The 24916-nt window shown below is 45.3% G+C and overlaps 1 protein-coding gene, 1 long non-coding RNA gene and 1 pseudogene across 3 annotated transcripts; 1 reads left to right on the top strand and 2 right to left on the bottom strand.

Moving 5' to 3' along the window:
- The first annotated feature begins 11097 nt into the window (after positions 1 to 11097).
- On the top strand, positions 11098 to 11230 carry LOC123140244 (uncharacterized; annotated as a pseudogene).
- A 5-nt stretch (positions 11231 to 11235) lies between these two features.
- On the bottom strand, positions 11236 to 14613 carry LOC123133762 (protein STRUBBELIG). Of its 2 annotated transcripts, XM_044553169.1 has the most exons (10): positions 14426 to 14613; positions 14209 to 14338; positions 14051 to 14122; positions 13886 to 13957; positions 13607 to 13672; positions 13346 to 13411; positions 12871 to 13244; positions 12505 to 12779; positions 11628 to 12362; positions 11236 to 11544 (listed from the first exon to the last, which is right to left on the bottom strand). In XM_044553169.1, the coding sequence occupies exons 1-10, from the start codon at positions 14559 to 14561 to the stop codon at positions 11395 to 11397; spliced, it is 2076 nt and encodes a 691-aa protein (XP_044409104.1). In that variant the 5' UTR covers positions 14562 to 14613; the 3' UTR covers positions 11236 to 11394. The 2 variants fall into 2 exon arrangements, with proteins under 2 accessions (XP_044409104.1, XP_044409103.1); XM_044553168.1 differs by having other exon boundaries at positions 13886 to 14122.
- A 661-nt stretch (positions 14614 to 15274) lies between these two features.
- Positions 15275 to 18032, bottom strand: LOC123133761 (uncharacterized). Its single transcript, XR_006465387.1, has 2 exons — positions 16527 to 18032; positions 15275 to 15594 (listed from the first exon to the last, which is right to left on the bottom strand). It is a non-coding gene; the product is annotated as an uncharacterized lncRNA (long non-coding RNA).
- Positions 18033 to 24916: the final 6884 nt, after the last annotated feature.

The raw sequence follows: 24916 nt of genomic DNA, 5'->3' as shown, positions 1-24916 counted from the left end.
GCTGTTCTTCTTCAACATCTCCTAAAGTTTAGGTTTTTGTCATCTCATCCTTGTATCTCTATGTATGTTCAATCGTTGCTCACTTAAGAGTTCAAAAACGAAGATTTCGAGAAGTGATCTCTAAATATTTTCTTGATCACTAAACAGGACCAATTTTAGCATGTTTCCTGAAATATTTTAGCATGTTTTATGTTTTCATCGACAAAGTTCACACACTACTGTCTCAAACGTTCAAACATTTGTTTCCCTGATGTTCAAATATTATCATCTAGGAATACATGTTGTAACTTCGAGAGAAATGTTCATGTTGATTACTGCCGTCAAGTGTAAAAGTTTGCCAACATACAATCTATAAGTTCAATATCCAGTACATTAGTTTAGTAGTTGGTACTAACTACTCCAATTTTTTATTTGATGTACCTGTGGTGTCTAGTTTCTTCTGTCAGGTCAATTTCTAAATTTCATCCAGTTCAATTCATATTGTAGCTCCAATTTAGTCCCTGTGGTTAATTGTTGGCTGGTGTGTGTGCAGGGTACCGTGACATTGAGTAGGCGTGAAGTGTATCACTCCAGCACGCTAAACTCCAGTGCATGTCAACATCATCTCCACTGCAATGGAAGCTCCGCCGTTCGAGTTGAGCACTAGTCATCGTCCAAGTTGAGCACTAGGTGCCGTCCAAGTTCAAAGAGGGTTGTATGCAAGTACATAAGTTTGTTTTAGTGAGAAAAATGCGGGGTTTTGACAATGTTCTGTATAATTCATTTATTCAACCTTAGAACTTGGCGATGTTCGGTCTATTTTTCTATGATGAAGGCACACATGAAGTCCTGTGCAATGGTTACCTCCCTAGTGCTTCAAAGATTCGTATTTTGTTTCTTCAAATGTGTTGTGCGCCTGTTTGGTGAGGTAAAACAAAGTAAAATAGTGAAAATGTCATTAAAGACACTTGGAAGTACAAATGTAAAAAATAAATAAGGTCTGATTCTTGTTAGGTAGGAAGTTTGAAGAAGAAAACATAATTTTTTAAAAGAAGAAAATGGTAAAAATGTAAATCCATTCAACTATATAAACCACAAAGGAACGATGGTGATGACACCGTCAGTAAGGATAAGGATGAGAAAGAAAACTAAAAACTAAAACTAAAAGAACATCGATTGGTTATATTTTGAGAAGTACAAACTCTCTAGTACCGTAAGTACCATAAATTAAAAATTAAAAATTGCATCAGTTCTGACTCAAGGGACAATAAATTTGCAAAAAAAACATTGTAGCAGTAAAAGTTCGGAGGAAAAAAGCAATTTAATAATTGGAAAAACCACAAGTTCACAACTATAAAAGTGGCATGTTCAAACATGACGTCTCAGATAAGTTTGGGAAAAGGCTCAAACAAAAGAAAAACCACGAAAATTCAAATGGTAAAAGTTCAAGTCGCAAAATGAGAGAAGTCCAAAACATCGTTGCAAAAAAAAATTAATTGAGTTCTAAAAAAGAAACACACAAAACATTTTCTTTTCAAAAAAAAATATCTTTCAATTCAATGATATAAACCATGCAAGTTCAAGCACTATGAAAACCGTAAACCATTGAAAAGTTATGTGGAAAAGCCATACAAAAAAGAGAGTAAAATCTAGTCTGCGAAAACACGCTCAGTACAAACCCATACGGACATCAAGTCAAGTACTTTTTTTGGAATCATTCAAAATTACTCTATGAAAAATACCTCCTATGTACAAACACACAGAGAGATCAGTACGAGTGCCCCCGCGAGCGCCGCCGTCGTCGCCCGTGCCTCGGTGCCCATCATTGCGCCTAGGGTGGGGCCTAGGTTGCCGAGAGGGAGGCAGGCGGGTGGAAGGATCGGCCTCGAGCAGCTCGGTCGATGGCTGGAGTGGCCGGTGAAACGGGAAGAGAGCGGGAGGGAGCTCCTATTTACTCTTTTAATAAAAACGATCAGTACAACGAAATGACAGCATCAGTACAAACTCTCGAATTCATCAGTTCAACAATAGTAACACGATGGTGTGATGAACTGCTAAAAAGAATAATATTCCCCTCATAAAAGTACAATCAGCTCCCTATGATTTATGGTCATGTCCTTGCAATTGAGCCCCGTCATAAAATACAATCAGCCCTGTGTAATAATCCAAGTACTTTAGTTCACGTACGTGCCCCTCGGGCTCTTGGACATAGGGCTGCATCTCCAAGTGCAGCCCCTGATCCAAACCCATATGCTGTTACGACGTCTCTATCATGTTGTACCACCAGAACTTCAGAACTCGTAGTACTGCAGGTTGTAGAGCATGCGTCGGTGCGGGAACGGCCTCGTCGATGGCGCGATGAGGCCTACCCTGCCGCCCTTGAGGCCTACCCTGCCGCCCTTGAAGTACCTGTCGGGCTTGGTGCCCCAAGAGCAGCTCCTTCGGCTTCCTTGTGCAGTAGAATGCGAAGAAGAGGATGGACTCGATCTAGCTCATCTTGACACTTTCGTGTCGCGTCACGCCCATCTCCTGGAGCATCTTGGTCATTGTCGCGACGACGCCTGCGCACCTGTCACGGTACAGGGACTCGAACTGCGCGTCCTGGTTCTGGACAACAACCCGGAGGATGATGTCGCGGGGCAGAGCCGACGCTACATGTTGTCACTCGGTGATGAGATCACTGGCGGATTCGTGGACACACACACGAGCTGGAGCTTCCAAGACACCATGATGCCGAAGCTCCCGCCCCTGCCACCTGGGATGACCCAGAAGTGTCGTCCCCCATAGCGGCCTTGTCCAGGAGCCTCCCCGTGGTATCCACCATGATGGCGTCGAGGACGTGATCCACGGCAAGGCCGTGCTTCCGCAGTATCAGGCCAAAGCTGCCGACGCTGAGGTGTCCGCCTACGCCGATCATCATGGAAAGCCATGCCTCATCCCAGGGAAGTGATCAAACTCGTCGGCGGCGAACCTTGGGTCGGCTGGCTCGTCCTCTGCCAATAACGTGGAGCTTATGCTCACCCTCCAATGGCTGCACCTTGCTGACGTGATGTTCTTCAATTTGAGAAGAAATCTGGCAAGGGGATTTCGGAGGAGAAAATCAAGGGGATTAGCTTTACGATGTTGGTTATGTGATGGACGAGCAGATGGAACCAGCGATGCGACCTGGAAACACCTCGTGACCCTTTTTTTATTTTGAAAAAACTCAACCGTCAATCTTCATGGTTAAAACAAAATCAACGGATATAAACGGGATGATGTATAGAGAACTATGAAAGCTTCCATTCTTTAATATTAGGTATAGTGTAGGGAGATATGTTTTTTTATGGCAAAGTGTAGGGACATAGTGTAGTGGAGTTTTGAAGGAGGCTGCCTCCTGAGGGCATCTCCGGCCGCGCCCCCAAGAAGGCCTCCCCAGGCGATTTTTTCGCGCCGGCGCCGAAAAAACGGCCCAGTCGCGCCCCCAGAAGCCCGATTTTCGCCAGCTTGGGCCGAAAACAGCGCCGGCGGACCCAGCCTGAACCCGGCGCGCTGGGGGCGCTCGGGGGCGCCGGGCGAACTTTTTTGGCGCGAAGAAACCGCGGGCCCGACGCGTCAGCGACCGGATTACTTCTTGGCCCTTCGTCGTTCTCATCGCCTCGTTTCCCGCGGCGAATCAATGCCAAAGCTGCCGCGCTGCCGCGCCGGTCAGCCTGCGCCATTGATGCTTCACGGGCGGCGCAGTGAAGGCCGGACGACGCGCGTCCCTCGCCCTCGCCTCGCCCGCCACGCGTACGCACGGTGCCACGCGTGTGGGCGGCACGTCGGCCTATATATGCCGCGCCCCGGCGCACTCGGCCGTCTCACACTTCCCCTCCACCGTCGCTCCTCCCTCCCTCTCCTCTCCTCCTTTCGCCGTCTCCAGTTCAAAACCAATGGCTGAACGTTTCCTAGGCGACGGCGCGGCGGCGAACGGCTTCGGCCGCCGCCATCTCCATGAAGACGAGGCTCGCCTCCTTTACGAGGCCGAGTACCCGGTCCCGCCGGACATGCGGGTGCCCGGGGCGTGGAGGATCAGCGCGGGCGGCGTGCCGGTGCCCCCGGTACCCTCCGGCGCGGTGCGGCGTGCGGAGATCGCTCGCATCCGCTCGAACATGTCGCATGCGGCGAGGGAGGCGCCACGGTACGCCCCCGACAGCCCGCTGTGGGAGCCGTACTTCCGCCGCCGTCACGCCCAGCAGCTCGAGGCCACCAACGGCATCGTGCCCTCCGGCAGGCAAAACTCCACCGGCCGGCGTCGATGGTGGGGCGTGCCAGGGCGCACGCTGGACGCCGTCCTCGAGTACATCGAGGGCGGCAACACGCCGCGCCTCGACTACCCCGCTCCCCCTTCCTTTTCATGCCGCCGGGGAAGCTCCTGGACCCCGAGGCGCATGGAGACCGGGGGGTCCTCCTCTTCGTCCGGCGGCTCGCCCTGCCTCCGCCCCGTCAAGGCGGAGCCCCAGGACACGCCTGTGGCCGCGCGCACCCGCAGCGCCGGCGTCCGTATCGGCGCCCCCGCCTCGCCACCGACCGGCCGTTTTGTCCTCGTCGAGCCCAAGTCGGAGCCCGGCCTCGTCGAGCCCAAGCCGGAGCCCGGCCTCACCGCGGAGTGCGAGGAGATAGCCCGGCGCGGCTTCTCCGACGAGGACGCCATGCAGTGGGCGCGGGACGACTACCTCCGCGAGGAGACGGTCCGGCAGTGCCGGGCCCTGGAGGAGATCGCCGCCCGCAAGTGTGGGCGCGAGGACGAGCACGGCGTCGTGATCCTCGACAGCGACGACGACGACGCCCCCGGACCTTCCAACCCGCCGCGCCAACCGGGGGAGGGGTGCAGCAGGGACGGCGGAGGTTTAGGCGGGGGCGGCAGCGGCGACGACGACGACGACGACGACGACGACAACGGCGGCGGCGACTACACGCGGTTCTACAGCCTCCTCGGCATGTAGCCGCGTGGGCGGGCGGCGAGGCGAGCGGCGAGGGAGACGTCGGGAGTAGCCCACGGTTTTTTTTTTTGTAAAATATGTTTAAGTTTGAACGAACTCGCCGAAGTTTGCAATGAATTTGCGCCGTGTTTGTGCCGTGTTTAAATTTTTTAAAATACCGTGGGCGCCGCGACTGGGGGGCATCACGCCCCCAGTGCGCGGTTTAGCGCCGGTGCGCCACCAGGGGGCGATTTTTTGCCCCTCCTGGGGGGCCAACGGCTGGAGATGCCCTGACTCCAACTTTTGCTTGGCACATGACGATTGTTCAATCGGTTTTATAAAAATTGTCTTCGACCTGCCTTTGACGTACATGCAAAGTATATGCAGTGACCCATGCGTTGCAACGGGGAAATAATTGATTTTGTTTCTAGCTGATAAGCATAACTCAAAGCTCTCAATAGGTCCATATCATATATTTGAACACATCACCTAATCACAACGTATCCGAATGTGGGCAATCCCATGACACTGAGCTTGCCCCACATGTCGTACATGTCATTGCACCCCTGCAAGGGAATATTTCAAAACATTAAAACACTAATATTATTGAAATGGGCGTGATGGTTGTCCTGCAAGATTCACTCTGTGCATCTGGTCCATACGCCTTCCCTCATTTCCTACCCGTTTCTTCACAACACCCGTGATTTACTTATCAAATCAGGATTGGTCGGATCGAGGAACCGGGTCACAACACATTGCCGGGGATGGAAGGCACACTGAGAGCAGAGTTGGTCAGTGGGAGGGTAGTACGTAGAAGCCGGAAGGGGCATGGCAGGATTAGGAGTTTGGTCATTCCTTCAGATGTTGCAATTGTTATCAATTATGGTAATTTCATATACTTGCATCTGGCACCCCTCCTGGCAAGCTAGGTATGGGCGTAGCCTGCTAACGAACACAACACATAGATGCAATACCGTAGCTAAACAAAATCTATGATTGAAAGTATGTCCTTGTGTTTAAATTTCAGATAGATCACGTACTCCCTCCGTAAAGAAATATAAGAGCGTTCAGATCACTAAAATAGTGATCTAAACGGAGAATGGCGTTTTGGAGGCCGAGCTCCATGGAGCCCTTTATGTTTGAAAAATTCAAATTCAAACTTTAATGTTTCAAAAAATTCTGAAAAAAATATGCGTGTACGTAAAGATGTAACCCACATGTGTGTAAAACTTCATGATGAAATAACTTGAGTTGCGACCTGTATAAAAAAGACAAATTCATGGCATGAGAGGATGAATAGTATCATGTGTTAAACAACCCCATATTTGTTTATTTTGCACAGCCCTCATTTCAACGTATTTTGCCCTGAAAATTTACACACATGTGTGTTATGCCTTCATGTATATCTGTGTTTTTTTTCAGAATTTTTTGAAACGTAAAAATATGAATTTTGATGAAATTTGAAATTTGAAATTTGAATTTGGAGGCCTCATTGGAGCTCGGTCATCAAAAGGGATTTCTGATCTAAACGCTCTTATATTTCTTTACAGAGGAAGTATCAATGATATGCCCCTCAGGCCTCCGGTGGCTCGTTTCCCTCACGGAGTCTCGTAGTATACTTCTCAGCCACTCCTTGTCGTATGGTCTGTAGTCCTCTACCTGTGCGTTACTGTATGAAATATTAAAGAGTTATGATTTCCTAAAGTAAGCATCACAGTGAGCTTGGTCCAGTGGTCGACCCATGTGGTCGTTTACTTGGGTGTTACGAGTTTGACTCCCGATTCTCCCGAATAAACCTCACACAGTAATTTTTCCCTTCGCTTTTTGCTTCTCAGCAGCTTGTTGGGCCGGCCCAGTTCGTGTCCGCGCGGGCACCAGCGGCGCGAACCGGCGCCTACAGCGCCAACTAGGAGCTCCCGTACAAGTTAGTACTATTCTAGGGGAGGTCCTATTGAACGCGCTTTGCGTCAAAATGTCGTTGAAACACACAGGGGCGCAAACTAACTGGGCCGGCCCATCGCGCTGTATCGGTGGAAAGAAAAGAAAGAAAAAAGGGGAGAGAAGGAGCGATGGAAACTCAAACCTGCGACCTACAGCTTTGAAGTGCATGCTCCCAGCCACTCCACCTGACTAGCATTGATTGTAGCAAACCAATGCGCACTTTTAATAACTGGCACAACCATACAACCGGACTTATCTACTGTATCAAACCAGAATTACACACTGTAGTGAACATCTTAAAAGAAATTGTACATTTTTTCTGAAAGTGTATATTTTGAAAAAGTGCGACCATTTTTTTCATTTCTGAACATATTTTGTACACAGGAACAATTTTTTGCATATGTGCACAAAAAAATTGAAACTGCAGAAAATGTTTTTGAAAAACATGAACCATTATTTGAAGTTGTGAACAAATTATGAAATCCCGAACAAATTGTAAACCACGAACAATTTTGAATTTTTGAACAACTATTTGAAAAATGGAACTTTTTATGAAATTACAAAAAAATGAAACCGCGAACATTTTTTGAATTTGTGAATATTTTTTTTTGAAAATGGAACTTTATGAAATATCTAAAAAAATTAAACCACGGACATTTTTTGAAATTCCTTAACATTTTATCAAACACGAACATTTTTTGAATTTTAGACCAATTTTTGCAACCGCAAACAATTTTTGCAATGTCGGAAGTTTTTTTTTGAAATAGGAACATTTTCTAAATTTGTGAACTGAACAAATTTTGAAGTAGACGAACATTTTCTAAAATTCTTGTACACTTTTTCAAATTGTGAACATATTTTTAAAGTAGAACATTTTTTAGAAACCTAAAAGGTTTGAATTAAAATAAAATAAAAATATCAACTTGAAAAAGAAAAAAATGAAAAAGAGACAAAGAAGAAAGAAAGAAACAGCAAAAGGAAAAGAAAAGAAGAAAAATAAAGAAGAAAAATAAACAGATTTTTGAGTGTCAGAACGAATTTTCAGAACGTGGGCAATTGAAAAATTCTAGAACAAAATTAAAAACCTGGAACATTTTCTCAAGTTTCCGTACATTTTTTGAAATTGCGGAAAAAATTTGAAAACATTAAAATTATAAAAATTTGCGAACACTTTTTTCTAAATGGATATTTTTTAAAATTTCCTTAATTTGTGAAAAAAACTTAAAATGCGAACATTTTTCAAATTTCTGAACATTTGTTGAAAAAATAAAATACAAGAGAAACAGAAAAGGGAAAAAACCGAAAAAGAAAACACAAGGGAAAAAACAGACAAAAACCGGTTCAGAGAACCTTCTGGGAGGTTCCCAAGATGCATAAAACCAGACAGAACTGCTAGAAGGTTCCTAAAACCGAATCACGTAATTGGGCCGGCCCAGTACATGTGATCCCGCTCGCTCCTGTGTGCGTTTGCTCGGCATTTCTGTTTCAAACAGCAAAAAAGGCACACCAACCAAGTATTGAACCAGCGATCTCCACATTGGGCAAAGCTACAATAACCACTACGCCTACTTCACTGAACTGTCGCATTACATACTTTTCTGGTTTTTGTTCATGACTTCTTTCCTTTTTTCTTTTCCCTTTTTCCTTTTTTCCTTTTTTGTTTCTGTTTGTTTATTTTTTTCCTTCTTCCTGGTTTGATGTTTTTGTTTCAAATTCATGAACTTTTTTCTTGAAAATCGATGAACTTCTTTTCAAATTCAATGAACTTTTTACTAATTTGATGAACTTTTTTCAAACTCAATGAACTTTTTTCAAACTCTATGAACTTTTTCATATTCGATGAACTTTGTATTAATATTCATTAACTTTTTTTCATATTCAAGGAACTTTTTTTTCAAATTCTATGAACTATTTTTCAAGTTCGATGAACGTTTTTGAAAATCCATTCACTTTTTTTTAATTAGTATTAACGTTTTTTCCAAATTGATCAACCTTTTTCTTCAAATTGATGAACTGTTTTCATTTTTGATGAACTGGTTTTGAAAATCGTGAACTTTTTTTCTAATTCGATGAACTTTTTTTAAAACTTGATGATTTTGTTTTCAATTTGGATGAGATTTTCCCAAATTTGATGAAAATTTTAAATCGATGCACTTGTTTCCACTTCTGAACTTTTTCAAATTTCATGAACTTTTTTCATATTCGACAAATTGTTTTTTCAAAGTTAATGAACTTTTTTTCAAACTCACAATCTTTTACATATGTTGTCTTTTTTTTGAAATTCGTAAACTCTTTTCGAGTTTGCAAATTTTGTCAAAATATATTGAACATTTTTGTAAGTAATGGACTTCTTTTGAATTCATGAACTTTTTTTTGATTACCTGAACATTTTTTAATTTTGGTGAACTTTTTTTTTGCATGTTCGTGAACATCATTTTTGAAATATGTGAACATGTTTTTAAATAATTGAAAATCTAAACATTATAGTGGACCACGCAATAAATAGTGCGCCTACCTTTCTATTCTTCAAGGTTTCGCACTGTCATGGCGTGAGTTCGAATCCTGCAGCGTACGCATTTTTTGCGGGGGTTTTCTTGGCGCTGCGCGCTCGTGGGCCGGCCCACCGAGACGCTGCTGCGAGCGCCAGTTGCAGCAACCGCCGCCTGCAGCGCTGTATAGGAGGGGAGCTCCTAACCGGCGCCTTAAGCGCCGGTTCAGGAAGCTGGCGCTCACAGCCGCGCCTGCTGGGCCGGCCCACGACACGCCTTCTATACCACGAAAAAAAAATCCCATCTATACCACAAAAAAATCCCCTAAAAAGTGTTGCTCCCGTGAGGAATCAACCACGCGACCTCCGGTACATGTCCCAGTCAACTAACCACTAGTGCAACCAATCAATCATGGATATATTCAGCGCGCATGAATTAAGAATAATCAACGTCACGCTATTTATTGCGCACAGATTTTGGGAAACATAATTTTTTTCGGGACGAAATTTGAAAAAATTCACAGATTTCAAAATAAATCACGAATTGAAAAGGTTAACGAACTAAAAAAATCATTGATTTTAAAAAAGTTCATCAATTTTGACAAATAGTTCATCAATATCAAAAAATTTTGTTTGAATTTAGAAGAAAGTTCAATGAATTTGAAAAATGGTCATCGAATATGAAAAAAAGTTCATCAAAGTTGGAAAAAGTTCATCAAATTTGGGAAAAAAAATCATCGAATTTGAAAAAGGTTCATCGAAATCTAGAAAAAGTTCATTGAATTTGAAAAAAGTTCATGGAATTTTAAAAAATGTATTTTTCGTTTTTTGTTCATGATTTCAAAATGTGTTCATAGTTTTTCAAATTTATTCACTTTTTAAAATTTTGTTCACAATTTTAAATTGTTCCGTGTACATAAAAAAAATGTTCAATGGGTATTTAAATGGTTTTTCAGCGCATATCATAAAATTGTTCAATGTGTAGTTAAAAATTGTTCAGATTATATTACAAAAAATTTCAATGTATAAAAGTTGTTCATCTTATATCAAAAGAATGTATAAATATGTTTTAAATTATTTCAATGTATATCACAAAAATGTTTGCTGTGTAGTTAAAAATTGTTCATCGTACACCAAAAAAATGTTCAATGTATATTTGAAAATTGCTCATCGTATATAATTTTTTGTTCAGGTTTTCAATAATTTTTCACGTTTTAAAAAAATATGGAATTTGAAAATTTTCATTGAGTTTTAAAAAAAATCATCAATTTGATAAAGGTTCATCAAATTTGAATAAAAAATTGCACATTTACGAAAAAAAAGAAAAAGGAATAAAGAAAAGAAAAATGAAAAAAGAGCAGGAAAAAGGAGAAAAAATCTCGCGACCTGGAAAAACAATAAAAGAGGCAAAAGAGGTTTGCAAACAGCAAGTGGTTCTTTGCCTAGTGGTAACTGCGCTGATGTCTAAACGGAACATCCCAAGTTCGAACCACCGCACTCATGCTTTTTTGATTGATGCAATTTTAACAGAAAAAGAAGAAATGGGCCGGCCCAGCCTGGCGCGGGGGGTATGCGCCCGTTTGCGTGCAGCGAAGAAACGGGCGCAACGGGGGCAGGTACAAATTTGTTAATACTCACTGCAACTCTTAGTTTACTCTTAGTTTCGTTTAGTCCCACCTCGCCGGCACACGTGGTGGAGTTGGCCCAAGAAGCCATAAAAGGAGAGGGAGGACAAAGTTTCAAATCATATCTTTCTCGACCTTTTGGCTAAGATCAAGTGCAGTATCTGTTTGATATGTGGGCTAAGTGTCAGGGAGGGTCCATCAGAATAGCTTGCTATTGGGGCCCTCAAGTGTAGTCCGGGCGTTGCACCCTATAACCAAATAAAACCCAAGAATTCTCCTTTGATGGAAAAATAATTTGCTTGAAACAGTGCTTCCAGCCTGAGATCAAAGGCAATGCAGCATAGTAAATGGCTTAGTGAGTACAATAGATGCATTCTATGCTGATGGTGAGGACATGTTTGGCAGTTTTCTATGTCAATCAGAGCGAGCAGTTCACACCAAGTTGGTACTCTGCCGTCACCGGCGATAGCTCTCCGCAGTCGTTCGCTATGTGCGCCTCTTCCGTGGCGGTGGCGCCCATCAGGTCCTGCACCACCTCCGCCATCGCCGGCCGGAACTCAGCCTCCCGCTGCACGTAGGCAAACTCCATTACGACGACAACGCAGCAGCCCAAGAAAACGAGAAACCAAAGTAAGGACGAGCTTTAGTTACCTGCACGCATCTGCTGATGATGTCCGCGAACCGTGATAGGGACCTGACCGGCACCGGCGTGCCCCGGAGGCGTGGGTCGGCCATCCTGCGCAGAGCGCTCAGATCGTGCAGCCGCGCGCCAGCCCACGGCACCAGGAGCCTCTCCCCTCGCGGCCGCACATTGTCGTAGGGCCTGCGCCCCGTCAGGAGCTGCAGCATCACCACACCGAAGCAGTACACGTCGCGGCCTGTGGCCGCCTCCGTCGTTGCGGCTTCTTCCGGCGGACCGACGTAGCTCAGTGCGTCGTCTTGCCAGTCCGTAGTAGTTCCTGACGCTGACGGTGGCGCGAACGGGGCGAGGCCGCATCCGGACACGCGCACCCGCGCCTCGCCGTCGACAAGGACATGCTCCGGCCTGAAATGTCCGTGGACAACGGCGACATGTCCCTCCTGGCCGCCGCCACCGTCATGGAGGTATTCGAGAGCCTTGGCGGCCTCGAGGGCCACGGCGATCCGAGCTTCCCACAGGAACTTGCTGCCGGGATCGGCAGTGTCGCTGCTGCCGCGGTGGATCATGTCGTCCAATGTGTGTTCGCTGAAATATTTGTACACGAGCAGCCTCTGTCCGTGCTCCACGCAGCAACCCACAAGCTCTTCTATGTTGGGGTGTCGAAGGTCGGCGATGGTCCGAACATTCTCCAGAAACACGTCAGCCGCCATTTTCGTAGCCGTGTCGCGAAGCTTCAGCACCGCAAACTAGAAGAAATGTGATCATGGGAAGATGATGTCAATAACACCACAAAGTTTCCAACAGGAAAAAGAGATGGTACTCTGCTACTATAAAGAAACTGAATATGATACAATTAGGAATGAAAGTTCTACATACAGTTCAATTTACCTTGCATTCTGGGCGCTCTGCAAGATAGATATTGCCGAACCGAGTTTCTCGCAGAAAATTCTCAGCGCTGAAGCTGTTGGTGCACTGTTGCAGATATGCAACAGTGAAGAACTTGAAGGAAACCGTCGAGGGTTTGCCTTCTTCTGACCCCCGCTGAACATTCTTATCTGAAACAATGCTTGGCATGCTGTAGTTCTTGAGAGGTGTATGTGCCGATAAACCCGACACCTTTGTGCAATCTCTCAGAGTGCTCCCCACAATGTCATTTGCAGCGACTTCAATGATCAAAACAACAATGGACATTGATATCAGAATATGTAGGTTCTTAATTTTCAGGATAAAATTTCAGCATTGTTTTTCATGTACCTGTACTGTGTTGTTTGTCAGGGTTGGCAGTTGCACCTAGCTTAGGAGGCTTCCTTGTCCAGATTGCCACGCTCCTCGCAATTGCGCTCAGGTGCCCTTCCCGAGTGGACATCTCCTGCCGCCTTCTCAAGGTTGCGAACACGATTACAACGACAGCAATGGTCAATAAACTGGCAGCGAGAATGCTGAATCCGGCAGCCTTTGCCGGAAACACCTTGTTGGCGTGCCTCCGAGGAGCCCCACCGTGTGTAGTGTCCTGTGGAGTAACTGCTGGAATTACAGTAATGTGAGGATGTGCAGCTGGAGAAGGAGACGACGTCGCCGGAGTCGGAGAGGAACCAGGGATCGGAATGGTGAAATGGTTGCCATTTCTTCTGCAGAAAATTCAGGCAAGATTATTGATTTGTTAGGCAGGCAGCAGTTAGCCAAGCTCTTTTGGTTCTTGAATCTCGATAAGAGAGGATGGAGTTCTTACAGAAATTTTGGGATGTTCAGCATCTTCTCTGGGATTGATCCTGCGAACTGATTGTTCTCCACATTCCTGTAAACGGTCACATAATCAAGATTCAGGAATGGGCATGCGGGAAATGCAGTCAGACCTTTGTTTCATGGAAATGTTTTTTCCCTCTCAACAACATGCAGGATTTTGCACGTTATCTCGTCAAGGAGTAGAGTGATCATCATATTTCACAGTATGAGCTAAGGAGGTATCTGTGTAAATAGGTAAAGCAATTACAGGTCTTTCAGGGGAAGATCACGCAGCACATCGAGTGTCCCAGTTAGGCTGTTGTTCTGCACATGCCTGCAGCACATTGCAAATTCAGAAAAACAATGCATTTAACCACAAACTACCAGGAAAAGAGTATCACTGCATAGTACTCCCTCCGTTCGGAATTACTTGTCTCGGAAATGAATGTATCTAGAACTAAAATACGTCTAGATACATCCATTTCCACGACAAGTAATTCCGAACGGAGGGAGTACTAATTAGGAAGCATAATACTCAGCTACCCACAGTGCTGAAAGGGATTTGAGCATTGCCATTGACTCCGGCAGCTCACCGCCGAGGTTGTTTGATGACAGGTCCCTGCATGAACACAATCCAAAAACAATGTCAATAAATAAACTGAAGTGGTAGTGGACAGAAAGTAGAACTGAAATATGATGTAAATTCACAAACAATCTTGTAACAGCAGTGAGCTTTCCGAGTGCCTCGCTCAGCTTCCCTTCTAGACCCGCGCCTTTGAGTGCTCTGTCAGTTTCAACAAAAAGCTTTTCTGTGATTGGCTAGTGCATGAAGCTCGGCATGGTACAAGAGATTCTAAAAGAACAGCTAACATTTCGGTTATGTTGGGGCCGAGGCACTGCACCCCTTGCCATGCCTCCTCGCAAGGGTCTCCTCCCGAGGCAGCCCAGCCACGGAGGTCCGGCGAGCCCAGTGACGCGTACAGCTCGTTCACAGCATCAACTGCACCAGCAAAATAAGAGGAAAAAATGACTTAGCATACATGCATTGCACTGCAAGACTCAGAAAAGTTTTGCAGATTCTTCTCACCGTCTTGCTGGTTGGTGTAGGAAGGGGCGAAGAACGGCATGGGGAACGGGAACACCAGCGAATGCGAATGCTCGAGCAAGCAGAAGGCGAGCCACAGGAGCATCCACATCTGCACTCTTCCTTGCATTGGCTCCATGGATGGATCTTGATTCAAGGTGCAACACTGGCGGCAACGACAAGCAAGAAGATGATAATTAGCAGCCAGAGCCAGGCAAGCATATATACATAGAAGAGTGGCTGTGTGATGGATTTTCTTAAGCACCAGCATGCAGTATAGTATTATATGATGAGTTTCTGGTCACCTACCTGTTGACTCACTCGGTGGTTGGCAACTTGTGCCAATGGGTCACTCCTTTTCGTGCGTTTCTTGTGACATGCTCTGCAAGTTATCCCTTGCAAACGAAATCAGACAAGCATGATTGGGGAGAAGTTCTAGTGCTGCCCAGCCTTATAGAAAAGTGTTCTCAATCAAAGACATGCCCAACTGGATAAGAGGTGGAGTATTTGCAGTCAATAAACATGACAGCAACCATTAAAAAGCATGTCCTGCATAAACACTACAACAATGGGCATATGTGTGGGATCAACCAGGAAATGTAAGGTGTCTCGCTTACAAGATGAGGATATCTGAATGTTATAGGATGAAGCAAGAAGCATGTTTTTCTTTTTTGCAGAAGCCTCAAAAATCAAAATGCGACTTGAACATGATCACTGTTGCTTTCCTGACTCTGAAAAGGCACCAAACAAAACACTCGCACACTGAAAACAGCATGGGCAACAATAACCTGTAACTAATCATCAGATCTTAAAAGCAAGATGATGCATGAGCATGCTGAGCAGAGCATGATGTGGCTGCAAACATGACCAGGTTAATGACTGAACAAGGATAAACAGACAATGTCATGCTTCCAACACAAAAGTACAGTACAACTCTCATTGGAGATAGAGTTCAACAAATTCAGCTTGTTTACAACATGTCTTTGCTTAAAAAAGCCTAATACAACCATAGAAAGTACATGATGGCTAATTCTTAATGAATAATACCAAGGCTTGAGTGCTATATCTAGTGAGCATATTTCTCAGCACCATCATGTCCATCCTCCATTTCATCAAAGGCATCAGATACATGGCCCAAGTACAAGAACCCCTGAAACAAAGCGAGTTGATCCCTGCAGATATATTCAGTTAAAACTCATAATAGGCAAGTCACCCAAATGCAACAGAAATATGCTTCCATAGTTTCACAGTAATGCCTTTCAAGTGAAATTGAAAAAATAGTAATTTCCAAAAAAAATATTGAAAAAACAGTACAGTTTAAAACTAAATGCATAAGCTGCCGGTTCATGCTTTCAAATGTTCCATAGCCATCATATATTCTTATTTCAGTTAGGAAGCAGTATACAACAATAGTAGCAGGAACATAAGATGTGAATGGTAAATTAAAGCCTTTCCAAAAATGTGAATGGCCCTCAAACATTAACTGATGAGCATAATACGCAAATTTGGTGCGATAGAGATGCCTTTCCTCCTATGAAATGAATTTGTTTTCTTTAACTGGCAGGTTGCATGACAACTATCGAACATGACAAAAATAAATCATGACCACCTTTCATGGCTAGATAGGTTCTCAAAATAGCATGAAACAATAACTCTCAGCATGCATAATTAGGACAGTGAAGCACGCCAAAAATTAAAAAACATGGTTAACGGGGGAAGTTCCCTCCCTTAACTACATGTTGTTTTTCTCTAATAGAGATCGACGAGGGAGCTCGTCGTTTCAAAACAAAAACAAAAAACAAAATCTGTATGCTGTTTAGGTAGAAGTGAGGCATCCTGCGGAGGCCACGACTCGAGCACGGATGCGTGAGCTCTCATTGGCATATGCTCTAACCAATTTGGCCACTGCTCTGTTCTTAAAACTAGACCAATAGGGATTAGCCCCTGTGGCAAATTAATTAAGAAGAAACAACCCATTCACACCATGCGGAGCCTAGGCTCGAACGCGGGTGGCGGGCTGGGCACGCAGACGGACGCGCGCCACTAGCCAACTGGCCAACACACGGTTCCCAAAGCACGCCAAATATAAACAAAATAAACTTACCACTTCATCATATACTCGGTTTTGACAACGACAGGGGGAAGCCAAAGTAGCAGTGAACATCTTCTTTATGGAAGAATTGCCTCCTGCTCCTACAAACCTTAGTAAGTTCAGAAGTCTTGACATCCAATGCAAAATAATCTACATTCCACTCAGTCGTCAACAAGCTCATAGGGACGCTTTCAACAAAGTCCAGCTGATCTTCTGTAGTGGCTCCAAGGAATAAGAATCCCTCAGCTGCACCCACAGTGAAATAGTCATACTTGCCGGGCAACGGTATAATATTCTCCAGCTGACATTCCTTGGAAGACTGGCCATTATTTTGCTGAGTGGTATGATAGAGATCAAAAGAGCCATTTGGAGTGTGATCACCAACGAGAGAAAACATCTCAAGGGCTCCTTCTCTACCCACAACAATGCGAGGCAGACTTCTACTCTGGCCAGGCCGGAATCGGGATGGCACATAGATGTCGACAACGTCCTCGTGCTGGCCAGGCAGACATCTGAGGTTCATATGGTAGCCAGTACGATCATCGACAATGCAAAACTCCATTTTCCTTGTGTCCAACACAAGCAGCTTGTCGTTAAAAGTCGATGTTGAGTAGTAGGAGCCGCGCGCACAGTCAAAACAGGACACGCCACGGTAATCGCAACCTCTGAAGTTTCGCCATATCTGTGGCTGGCTGCCCAAAGAGCTCCAGCTGACAGTTGCGGCTATGCACCATTCTCCTGTGACGGAAGAGAATAGAAATGCAACCAGCTTGGTTTCGTAGTTAGCCAAGCATATCACCTTGAACAATGTCTCATCCTCATCCTCGGCAATGGGCATGAGTGAATTGGTTACAGGGCGGCCTTTCTCCTGGAGTGCCAGGTTCCCGGGAACGGGTGGAAGCAGCGCGTAGCCACGAAACAATGGATCGCAGACGGCAAGGTGTCTGAAGGCCTCCCAAATTTGTCCGTCTTCGAGAAGGACACGGCCATCCCGGGCATCGCACGGGACCCACACGTGCCCCTCGCCGTGTTGGGGGACGAAGGAGTAGGTGAAATCGGCAGCGTCGGCGAGGGCACGGGCGAGCGGGGCGGAGGGGTGGGGCGCCTAGGCGGGGTGGAAGCCGCCTTCCTCACCCACGAACCCCAGGAGCGGCGGCGGGTGGCGTTTGCGGTAGCTGCGAAGGAAGGAGCGCTCGGTGATGATGCGGCGGAAGGAGGCGCGGGCGGTGCAGGCGCGCGCGAGCTCCGCCGGGGTGGGCAGGCGGAGGAAAACCTCCTCCAGGAGCTCGTCGCCGAGGTCTGTGAGCAACAACTGAGTCCGGTGTTCGGCGACCGGCGCCGCCGTCGAGGCCATGGAAAGCAGCCAATCGGCCGCCGCTCAGGGGACGGAGTAGTGGGCGGTGCGCTGCGAGCGTGGTTAGGGTTTTCGTCGGAGATAGCAGGGCCGCCGCAGTTTTTTAGGGAGTGTGCTGGACCTGGAACGAGGTGAGTGGGGAATGGAACGGCGGATCGAGGGAAAAAAAGAACCAAACGAATTTCCTAGGGTTCCGGGCGGGAGGGCGTGTGCCTCGTTTGGTTCAACTTTCTTTTTTTTTTGAGGTTTTTTGGTTCAACATTTTAGGAGTATTTTTTCCCCTAAAAAAGGGAGTATCTTATTCCCAAAAATAAGGCCGAAGGAAAATTACCATGTGAGGAGAGGAAAAATCCAGTGCGTGCTGTCTTTTTCGTTCTATCGAACGGCCTCTCGGCGATCTTCTCCGCTTCCTTCCGCCCGGAGTTCACCCATATCACCTTGAAGGTCGTCACACCCTCGTCCTTGCCAATGGGTGCGAGTAAGGGCTTGAATCCTCGTGATTTCTCCTCGACCGCCAGTGCTAGGTCCATAGGTATGGGTGGAAGTAGCACGTAGCGTCGTTACAATGGATCACACACCACGAGGTTTGTGATGATTTCCCCAGATGCGCTGCCCTCGAGGAGGACGCTGTTCGCACACGAACACGTCACCGTGTACCTCCAACGCCGAGGGTGATACACCGCAACTTACGTCGAAGGAGACCCGTCCGGATGCGCGGTACGCAAGCAATCCGGCGGGTGCTTTTGAAGACCCGAAACCCCACACGCCCGGGAGGAACCCCGTCAGGGCGCGCAGCGGCTATGGGCTGCCCTAGGTCGGCCTGACCGCCCCTAGGGCCTCGAGGTTCGCCGCCCTGCAATGAAGAAGAACGAACGAAGAACGAGGAAGAAGAAGAACTAGGGTTAAGGAGAAAAGATAAAAGATAAAAAGTGGTAGATTGATTGATCGATTGTGTGTTGTTCAATCGGCCGTCACCCCTTAGGTATATAAGAGGCGGCTGGACTTCCCGTGCAAGGAAAAACCTTGGATTCACGTCCAAAACCCTAGTCAAATTCGGATTGGTTTTGTCCGAACTTTCCAAAACTGTTCGGTTTAAACTGGCTGCACCTTGCGGGTCTTTTTTGTGGTGGTAAACGATCTCGGATGGAAACGATCCCAAAAGTAATCTTGACCGTTTCGACGAGACGAACAACTTTTATGTTGAACGTTTTTTGATCAGAGGTCATCTTGAGAGTCAAATCGGTCGCGCAAAACAGGCTATCCCTCGCGCTACCCATCAGACAGGGTGTCTGGTGGGGCGCGCCAGTTTTTGCCTCCTGACAGGGCTGTATTCCGATGGCTCTAACTTTTGCATACGAATTCGGATTGGAACAATTTTTATATCAAAATCGATCGTTTCGACGAGACGAAGACAATCCATGTAGATAATGTTTCCATTTGAGGTCTTCTTGGGGGCTTAATCAGCCAAACTGTACTATGAATATAAGATCTTAGTACTTTGAGCATAGTTTCGGCCTTCGAGATGAAATCGGACTGCGATGACCCAAACTTCAAAGATGTTCATATCGATAATACGGAACTCTTTCATGAAGATCACTTCTCCATTTGAGGCCATCTTAAATAAGTTATTGACCGTGCCAAAATTTGGTGTCAACAGACGCGGCCGCTGCGGGGACAACAGGAGCTTTCATCACTGGGCTTGGGGATGAAGGAGTATGTGAAATCCGCGGCATCGGCGAGGGCACGGGCGAGCGGGGCGAAGGAGGGGGCGCATGTGCGGGTTGGAAGCCACCTTTGTCGTCGATGAGTCCGAGGAGCGGGGGTGGATGGCATTTGATGAAGCAGTGGAGAAAGGAGCGCTCGGTGATGATGCCGCGGAAACAGGGGCAAGCGGTGGAGGCGCGGGCAAGCGCGGCAGGGGTGGGCGGGTGGAGGAAGATCTCCTCCAGAAGTTTGTCGCCGAAGTTTTGGGGTAAAGACTGAATCTGATGTTCGCGATTGGCGGCCACGCCGAGGTCATGGCGTGCGGCCAATCGGCCGTTAATCCGCCCGGGTGGAGAGTGACGGGATTAGGGGCTAAGGTTTGGTTGGAGTTAGTAGATGGGGGAGCGAGTACCTAGTAGTGTGTGTGATGGGCTAATGGCGTTGCTTGTTGTGGAACGAAGAATGAAGAATGGAAAGTGGGGGGAAATAATTTGGGATTTATTTATGCATTTTCAAATGGTGCAAAAGAAGTCACCCCAGTCTATTTGCATTCTTTAAGGATCTATTCAGTGTTGGGCACAACGGCTGGTAACACAATTTACTCTACGATGCAATGTTCGACACCATGATTCTTATAATGGCATGAAGGTGGGGATTGCTTCTTTTTTTGTCGATGTGATGATTGGTGTCAAAGGGAGGAAGGGAGGAAGCTATGTGCCCATGTCTAGTCGCAGAGGCTTCGAGTCGGTGGCCGCGTCACCCATGGCCAAAAGAGGCGGCAAACAAAGGAAAGGGAAAAATTGGAAATGGGAAGTAGCATCAAAGATGTCGACATCGGCGGCAGCAACGTCAGAGGAGGCGATGACGGGACGACCAACATCATCAGAGATTCAGAGGAGTTGACAGTAGGGCGGCGGGAAAGGAGGGACAACCATCCGGCCATGCGACCAGCGACGACAAAAAACATACAGGGCGACGAGGTGGTTTGTGGCATCGTCAAACGGAGAGACGGGAGGGATACGTGGGATGGAGCAATGTGTGAATGAACAACAGCACCTCCATACCAGTATAATTAGTATGGAGTGGCACCACCAACCACTATGCACCGTCGATGACGCCTACTCAATAACATGGTGCCCAATGCATGGATACACAAGTCATAAAGCGTCGACCGACACATGGTGTCTACCCTCACGTTGGCACCATAGAGAAGTTACCCTATGACATGGCCACCATGCATTGCACCAACAACACCAACGCCACCCACTATCCTTGTAGACACCACCACACCACCAGGGGTCGAGGGCTCGCATGAGGACATCTCCAACAATTTATATGTTAGCTTGTTGGTAAAATATGTCATGTCATCAATCAACACCTTAACATACAACACATTCAATGGGTTGTATCTAGTTTGCCTAATAGGATGTGAGATAATAAATAAGGTACTCTCTCATTCTACACTGAAGCTTGTGTAAGGGGTGTTGGTTCATATACATACAACCTTCCTCTCTTTTCTTATTTATTGTATGACATATCATCAAAAATTCTATGTGACAAAGTCCACCAACAACTATCTTACAACCATTGAAGGTGCCATGATATCCTCCGAAGCGTTGGGGCTGCGGAGCAATGCACATACATCAATACAATTGCGACACTGCAACTATATTATGAAAATACCTACTCGTAGAATCACACTTGCCCCATGTACCGCCCGATGAATGGAGCCGTTTGTGTCATAATTAAGAAGCATAAGATAAACCTACAATATATTGCCTATATACAATAATTGTTATGACCATCTGGGTGAATGAATTATTAATTATAATGCATATGCTTCTATTTATGTGCCACTTAGGTTTATAAGAAACGCTAATATATGGCCCGTTCAGTTTCACACATAAGAAGCACTCTAATTTTTTTACTTTATGTTTAACCTTTTGATTAATTATTTAAAAATATATATTTTTTATATTATTATTTAATCGTACTTGACTGCAACTAGGAAAACTAGTTAGCACAAAACAGAAGAAAAAAAATAGAGATCACTAGAAATTATCACAACAAAAACATTTAACCATTTATTTAGCAGACTCTTTTATAACTAATGGATTGCAGTCATTTTTATTGCAGTTATATGTTCATAATTGTATCTAAACAAATCATGGTTGTTAGATCGTCTCACATGTCTTCATCGTTAAATCTAATATATTTTTAAAAATTAAAGCTTTACTAATTTGAAATAACCATTACATTATCTATAAGGAGAGGTACAATTTCACTCGAAGGCTCCTCAACCCATTCCGTGTACAATGTTCAGGACTAGTAAGAAGAAAATCACAAGAAATATAATAACATCCGTAAAACATTGCCGCCGCCACCTCCGGGGAATGCCCTCCATTTTTTATGGTATCAATATTCTCCAAATCGGAGTTAATAAAAAAAAGGAGGTTGCAATATGCCTTTTGCGCAAAGGATAGCCCGAATCTCAGTGCCAAAATTTTAGCCGTTATATAGGCCATCAACACAATAATCAATTCTCCAATTTTCCACGACAATGAAATTCCATGTATCACCTCAGGGTTGCACCAGCCGAGCCCCGATGAGTCCAATTTATGTGATAATTTTACTAGGTATTTCGTGCCTACATGGTAGGCTTTGTGGAATTTTACCGCGTTCACGCACCTCTTTTTGTTGATAGTCTCTCAGGTAACGCTTTTTGGGCCACTTAGCATAATAAGGAGGAAATCTCCATAAAGGGTAGTGGAATCATGTACTTAAAGTGATAATCACCTGGCTTAAAAAGAATCAAGCAAGGAGGGCAAAGAAAGAGTCATCGCCATGCTTCCAGAGCAAAAGATGGCATTCCATGTGATCGCGCCCGCTCGCATGGTTGGTCATATGAAGTGTCAACACCACCGCCTGATCGACTACTCCCACCCCGTGAAATTGGATCGGGGATCAGATGTTCAGAGAGACCAGAAACTCGTCCAGAAGAGAGAACCCTAACCTTCGGAGATCATCCGAAGGAAGGATTGACAAGGAGAAGACGGTCATCTTTCTCATCATGCACAAGGGGGCTACAACATCATCACCACTATCATCATCACCACCACCACCACTGTCATCATCATCCACATCCTTATCACTGTAACATCGGGAACCCTAGTGGATCATCTTGTGTGTTATTTGTGTCACCCATCCATGTTTTCCATCACCCTTGACATGATGTTTGTTGTCTCCATGTGTGAGTAGACTCCATAGTTCTTGGGGATATGGATGAGTCTTGATATGTGTAGGATCTAAATCATTATTTTGGATGTGAGATTCTCTGTTGAATGCTTAGTTTAATAGCTTCATGAATGTTGTGAAGGGGCCCCACTTAGCAATAGTCTTATGGCCACGAAGTATATCACTATCATTGTAAAGGGCTAGGATGTGAAGGTAATTCGAGGTGACGGTAAAAGCCTTTGCTCCTAACCTTTGCAATTGATAGGGGAGTTACGGAGAACCCTTAGAGAGGCCGCGTCCACAGGGTAAACCCTTAATTATCATGAGTTGTAACCCTATGGGGGAGACTATGATGGTGGCGTGCATGGCATGGAGTCTACCTCGAGTAGAACGTGTTCTGTACCCAGCTTCGCACAACATAACCATCAAGAGTGGGTAAAGTATCCATACCGTACTATACCCATGCATAGGTGCGCTAGAAACATACTAATGGGAATTCTGGACTCCCTTAGGGCTAGTTCTTTTGGTGGCTTCTATAATAAGCTGCCCCCTACACAGCTTATTCTAGAAGCCCAACCAAATTTATTTTTTTGGAATCCTAGTAGTTAAGACTTGATTAGTAGGCTTATAAAATGAAAATTTTGGTTGGGCTTCTAGAATAAGCTGGGTAGGGGCAGCTTATTCTGGAAGCCCAAAAAAGCCAGGAAAAGAACTGGCACTTAGAACACCTTACTCCTTTGTTGTTCCAGCAGTCACTCTAGCTATTGTTCTCTATTTACTTTTATGCTATTACCATTATTACTCAATTTCACTTTATTTCTTCCCTCACTTTGCTTGAAGTCTACAATTATCTGCAGGCATAAAAATACATAATTCACTACAAGAGGCAAAAGTCCGATTCATGTGTTCCATGTGGGATCAAGCCCCTAAGCAGATCTTGATTGAAAGATGCATCGACATTGAGTTTTTATAAAATCCAAGGCCGGGAGTAGCAGTAGGGGAGGATGTCATGACATAATTTTCCACTAAAGCACAAATCTCCACAGTAATATGTTTCATATCTTGAGTTTTCTCCTCATGAACCTGCTTACACCTTTCTCACCAAAAGGTATCAAGTGGTAATGACGATCAATATATACACAAACATTCTGAAGAACTAAATGAAGGAAATATGCCCTAGAGGCAATAATAAAGTTGTTATTTTATATTTCCTTATTTCATGATAAATGTTTATTATTCATGCTAGAATTGTATTAACTGGAAACTTGATACATGTGTGGATACATAGACAAAATACGGTGTCCCTAGTAAGCCTCTACTACACTAGCTCGTTGATCAAAGATGGTTAAGTTTCCTAACCATTGGATGACTACGTATCCTAACACTTTGGTTAAACCTCTTGGTAAACCCACCTTGGCTCACACACCTTGTGTTGTTAATACTGAGACCAAAATTCCCAGGAGTAAAGTTTTCCGCTTCGAAGCTTACTGGGTCCTCCACCCGGGTTTCATGGAAGTTGTCCAAAGGGCCTGGGCCAAGCCAGTCAAAAATTCTAATGCAGCAAGTACCATCTGCTGGAAATTCAAACATTTGAGATGTGAGCTTAAGATTTTGAGTAAGAACATCTCCAAACTCTCCATCACCATTGATAACTCAAACAAAACACTCACGGAACTGGATGATCTCGAGGATAAAAGGACACTTACCGTGCCTGAAGCAAACTTCAGAAAAAGCATTAAGAAGCATCTACTGCGTCTTCTTGATTACCAACGTCAGTACTAGAAAAAAAAGGTGCACCATCAGGTGGGTCAAATTCGGTGACGAAAACTCAAAAAAATTCCAAGCCCTAGCCAGAGAGAGATACCGAAGAAACAATGTGTCATCGCTACTGGCCCCGGATGGTACATGTGTGGAAGATCACAATGGCAAAGAATCTCTGTTGTTTCATGCCTACAAAGAAAGACTTGGTACTGCTGCTCCGCCAGAGATGAAGTTTGACTTGAATACACTCATTATGCCTACTCCTGGCCTTGAATCCCTCACAGTTCCATTCACCACCGATGAGATCGATGTTGTGATCAAAGAAATGCTAGGCGATCGTGCACCTGGC

Source organism: Triticum aestivum, chromosome 6B, assembly GCF_018294505.1.
Source record: "Triticum aestivum cultivar Chinese Spring chromosome 6B, IWGSC CS RefSeq v2.1, whole genome shotgun sequence".
Lineage (NCBI taxonomy): Eukaryota > Viridiplantae > Streptophyta > Magnoliopsida > Poales > Poaceae > Triticum > Triticum aestivum.
Note: the sequence above shows the minus strand (reverse complement) of the source record. Positions and strands in the feature narration are given on the sequence as shown.

Excerpts from the sequence above, each read along its gene's own strand:
- LOC123133762 (XM_044553168.1), bottom strand. The coding sequence starts at position 14,561 with ATGGAGCCAATGCAAGGAAGAGTGCAGATGTGGATGCTCCTGTGGCTC. Across the intron at positions 13,673-13,885 it reads CTCAAATCCCTTTCAGCACT|GCATGTGCAGAACAACAGCC; the intron begins GTGGGTAGCTGA and ends AATGTGCTGCAG. Across the intron at positions 13,245-13,345 it reads CTGAACATCCCAAAATTTCT|AAGAAATGGCAACCATTTCA; the intron begins GTAAGAACTCCA and ends AATTTTCTGCAG.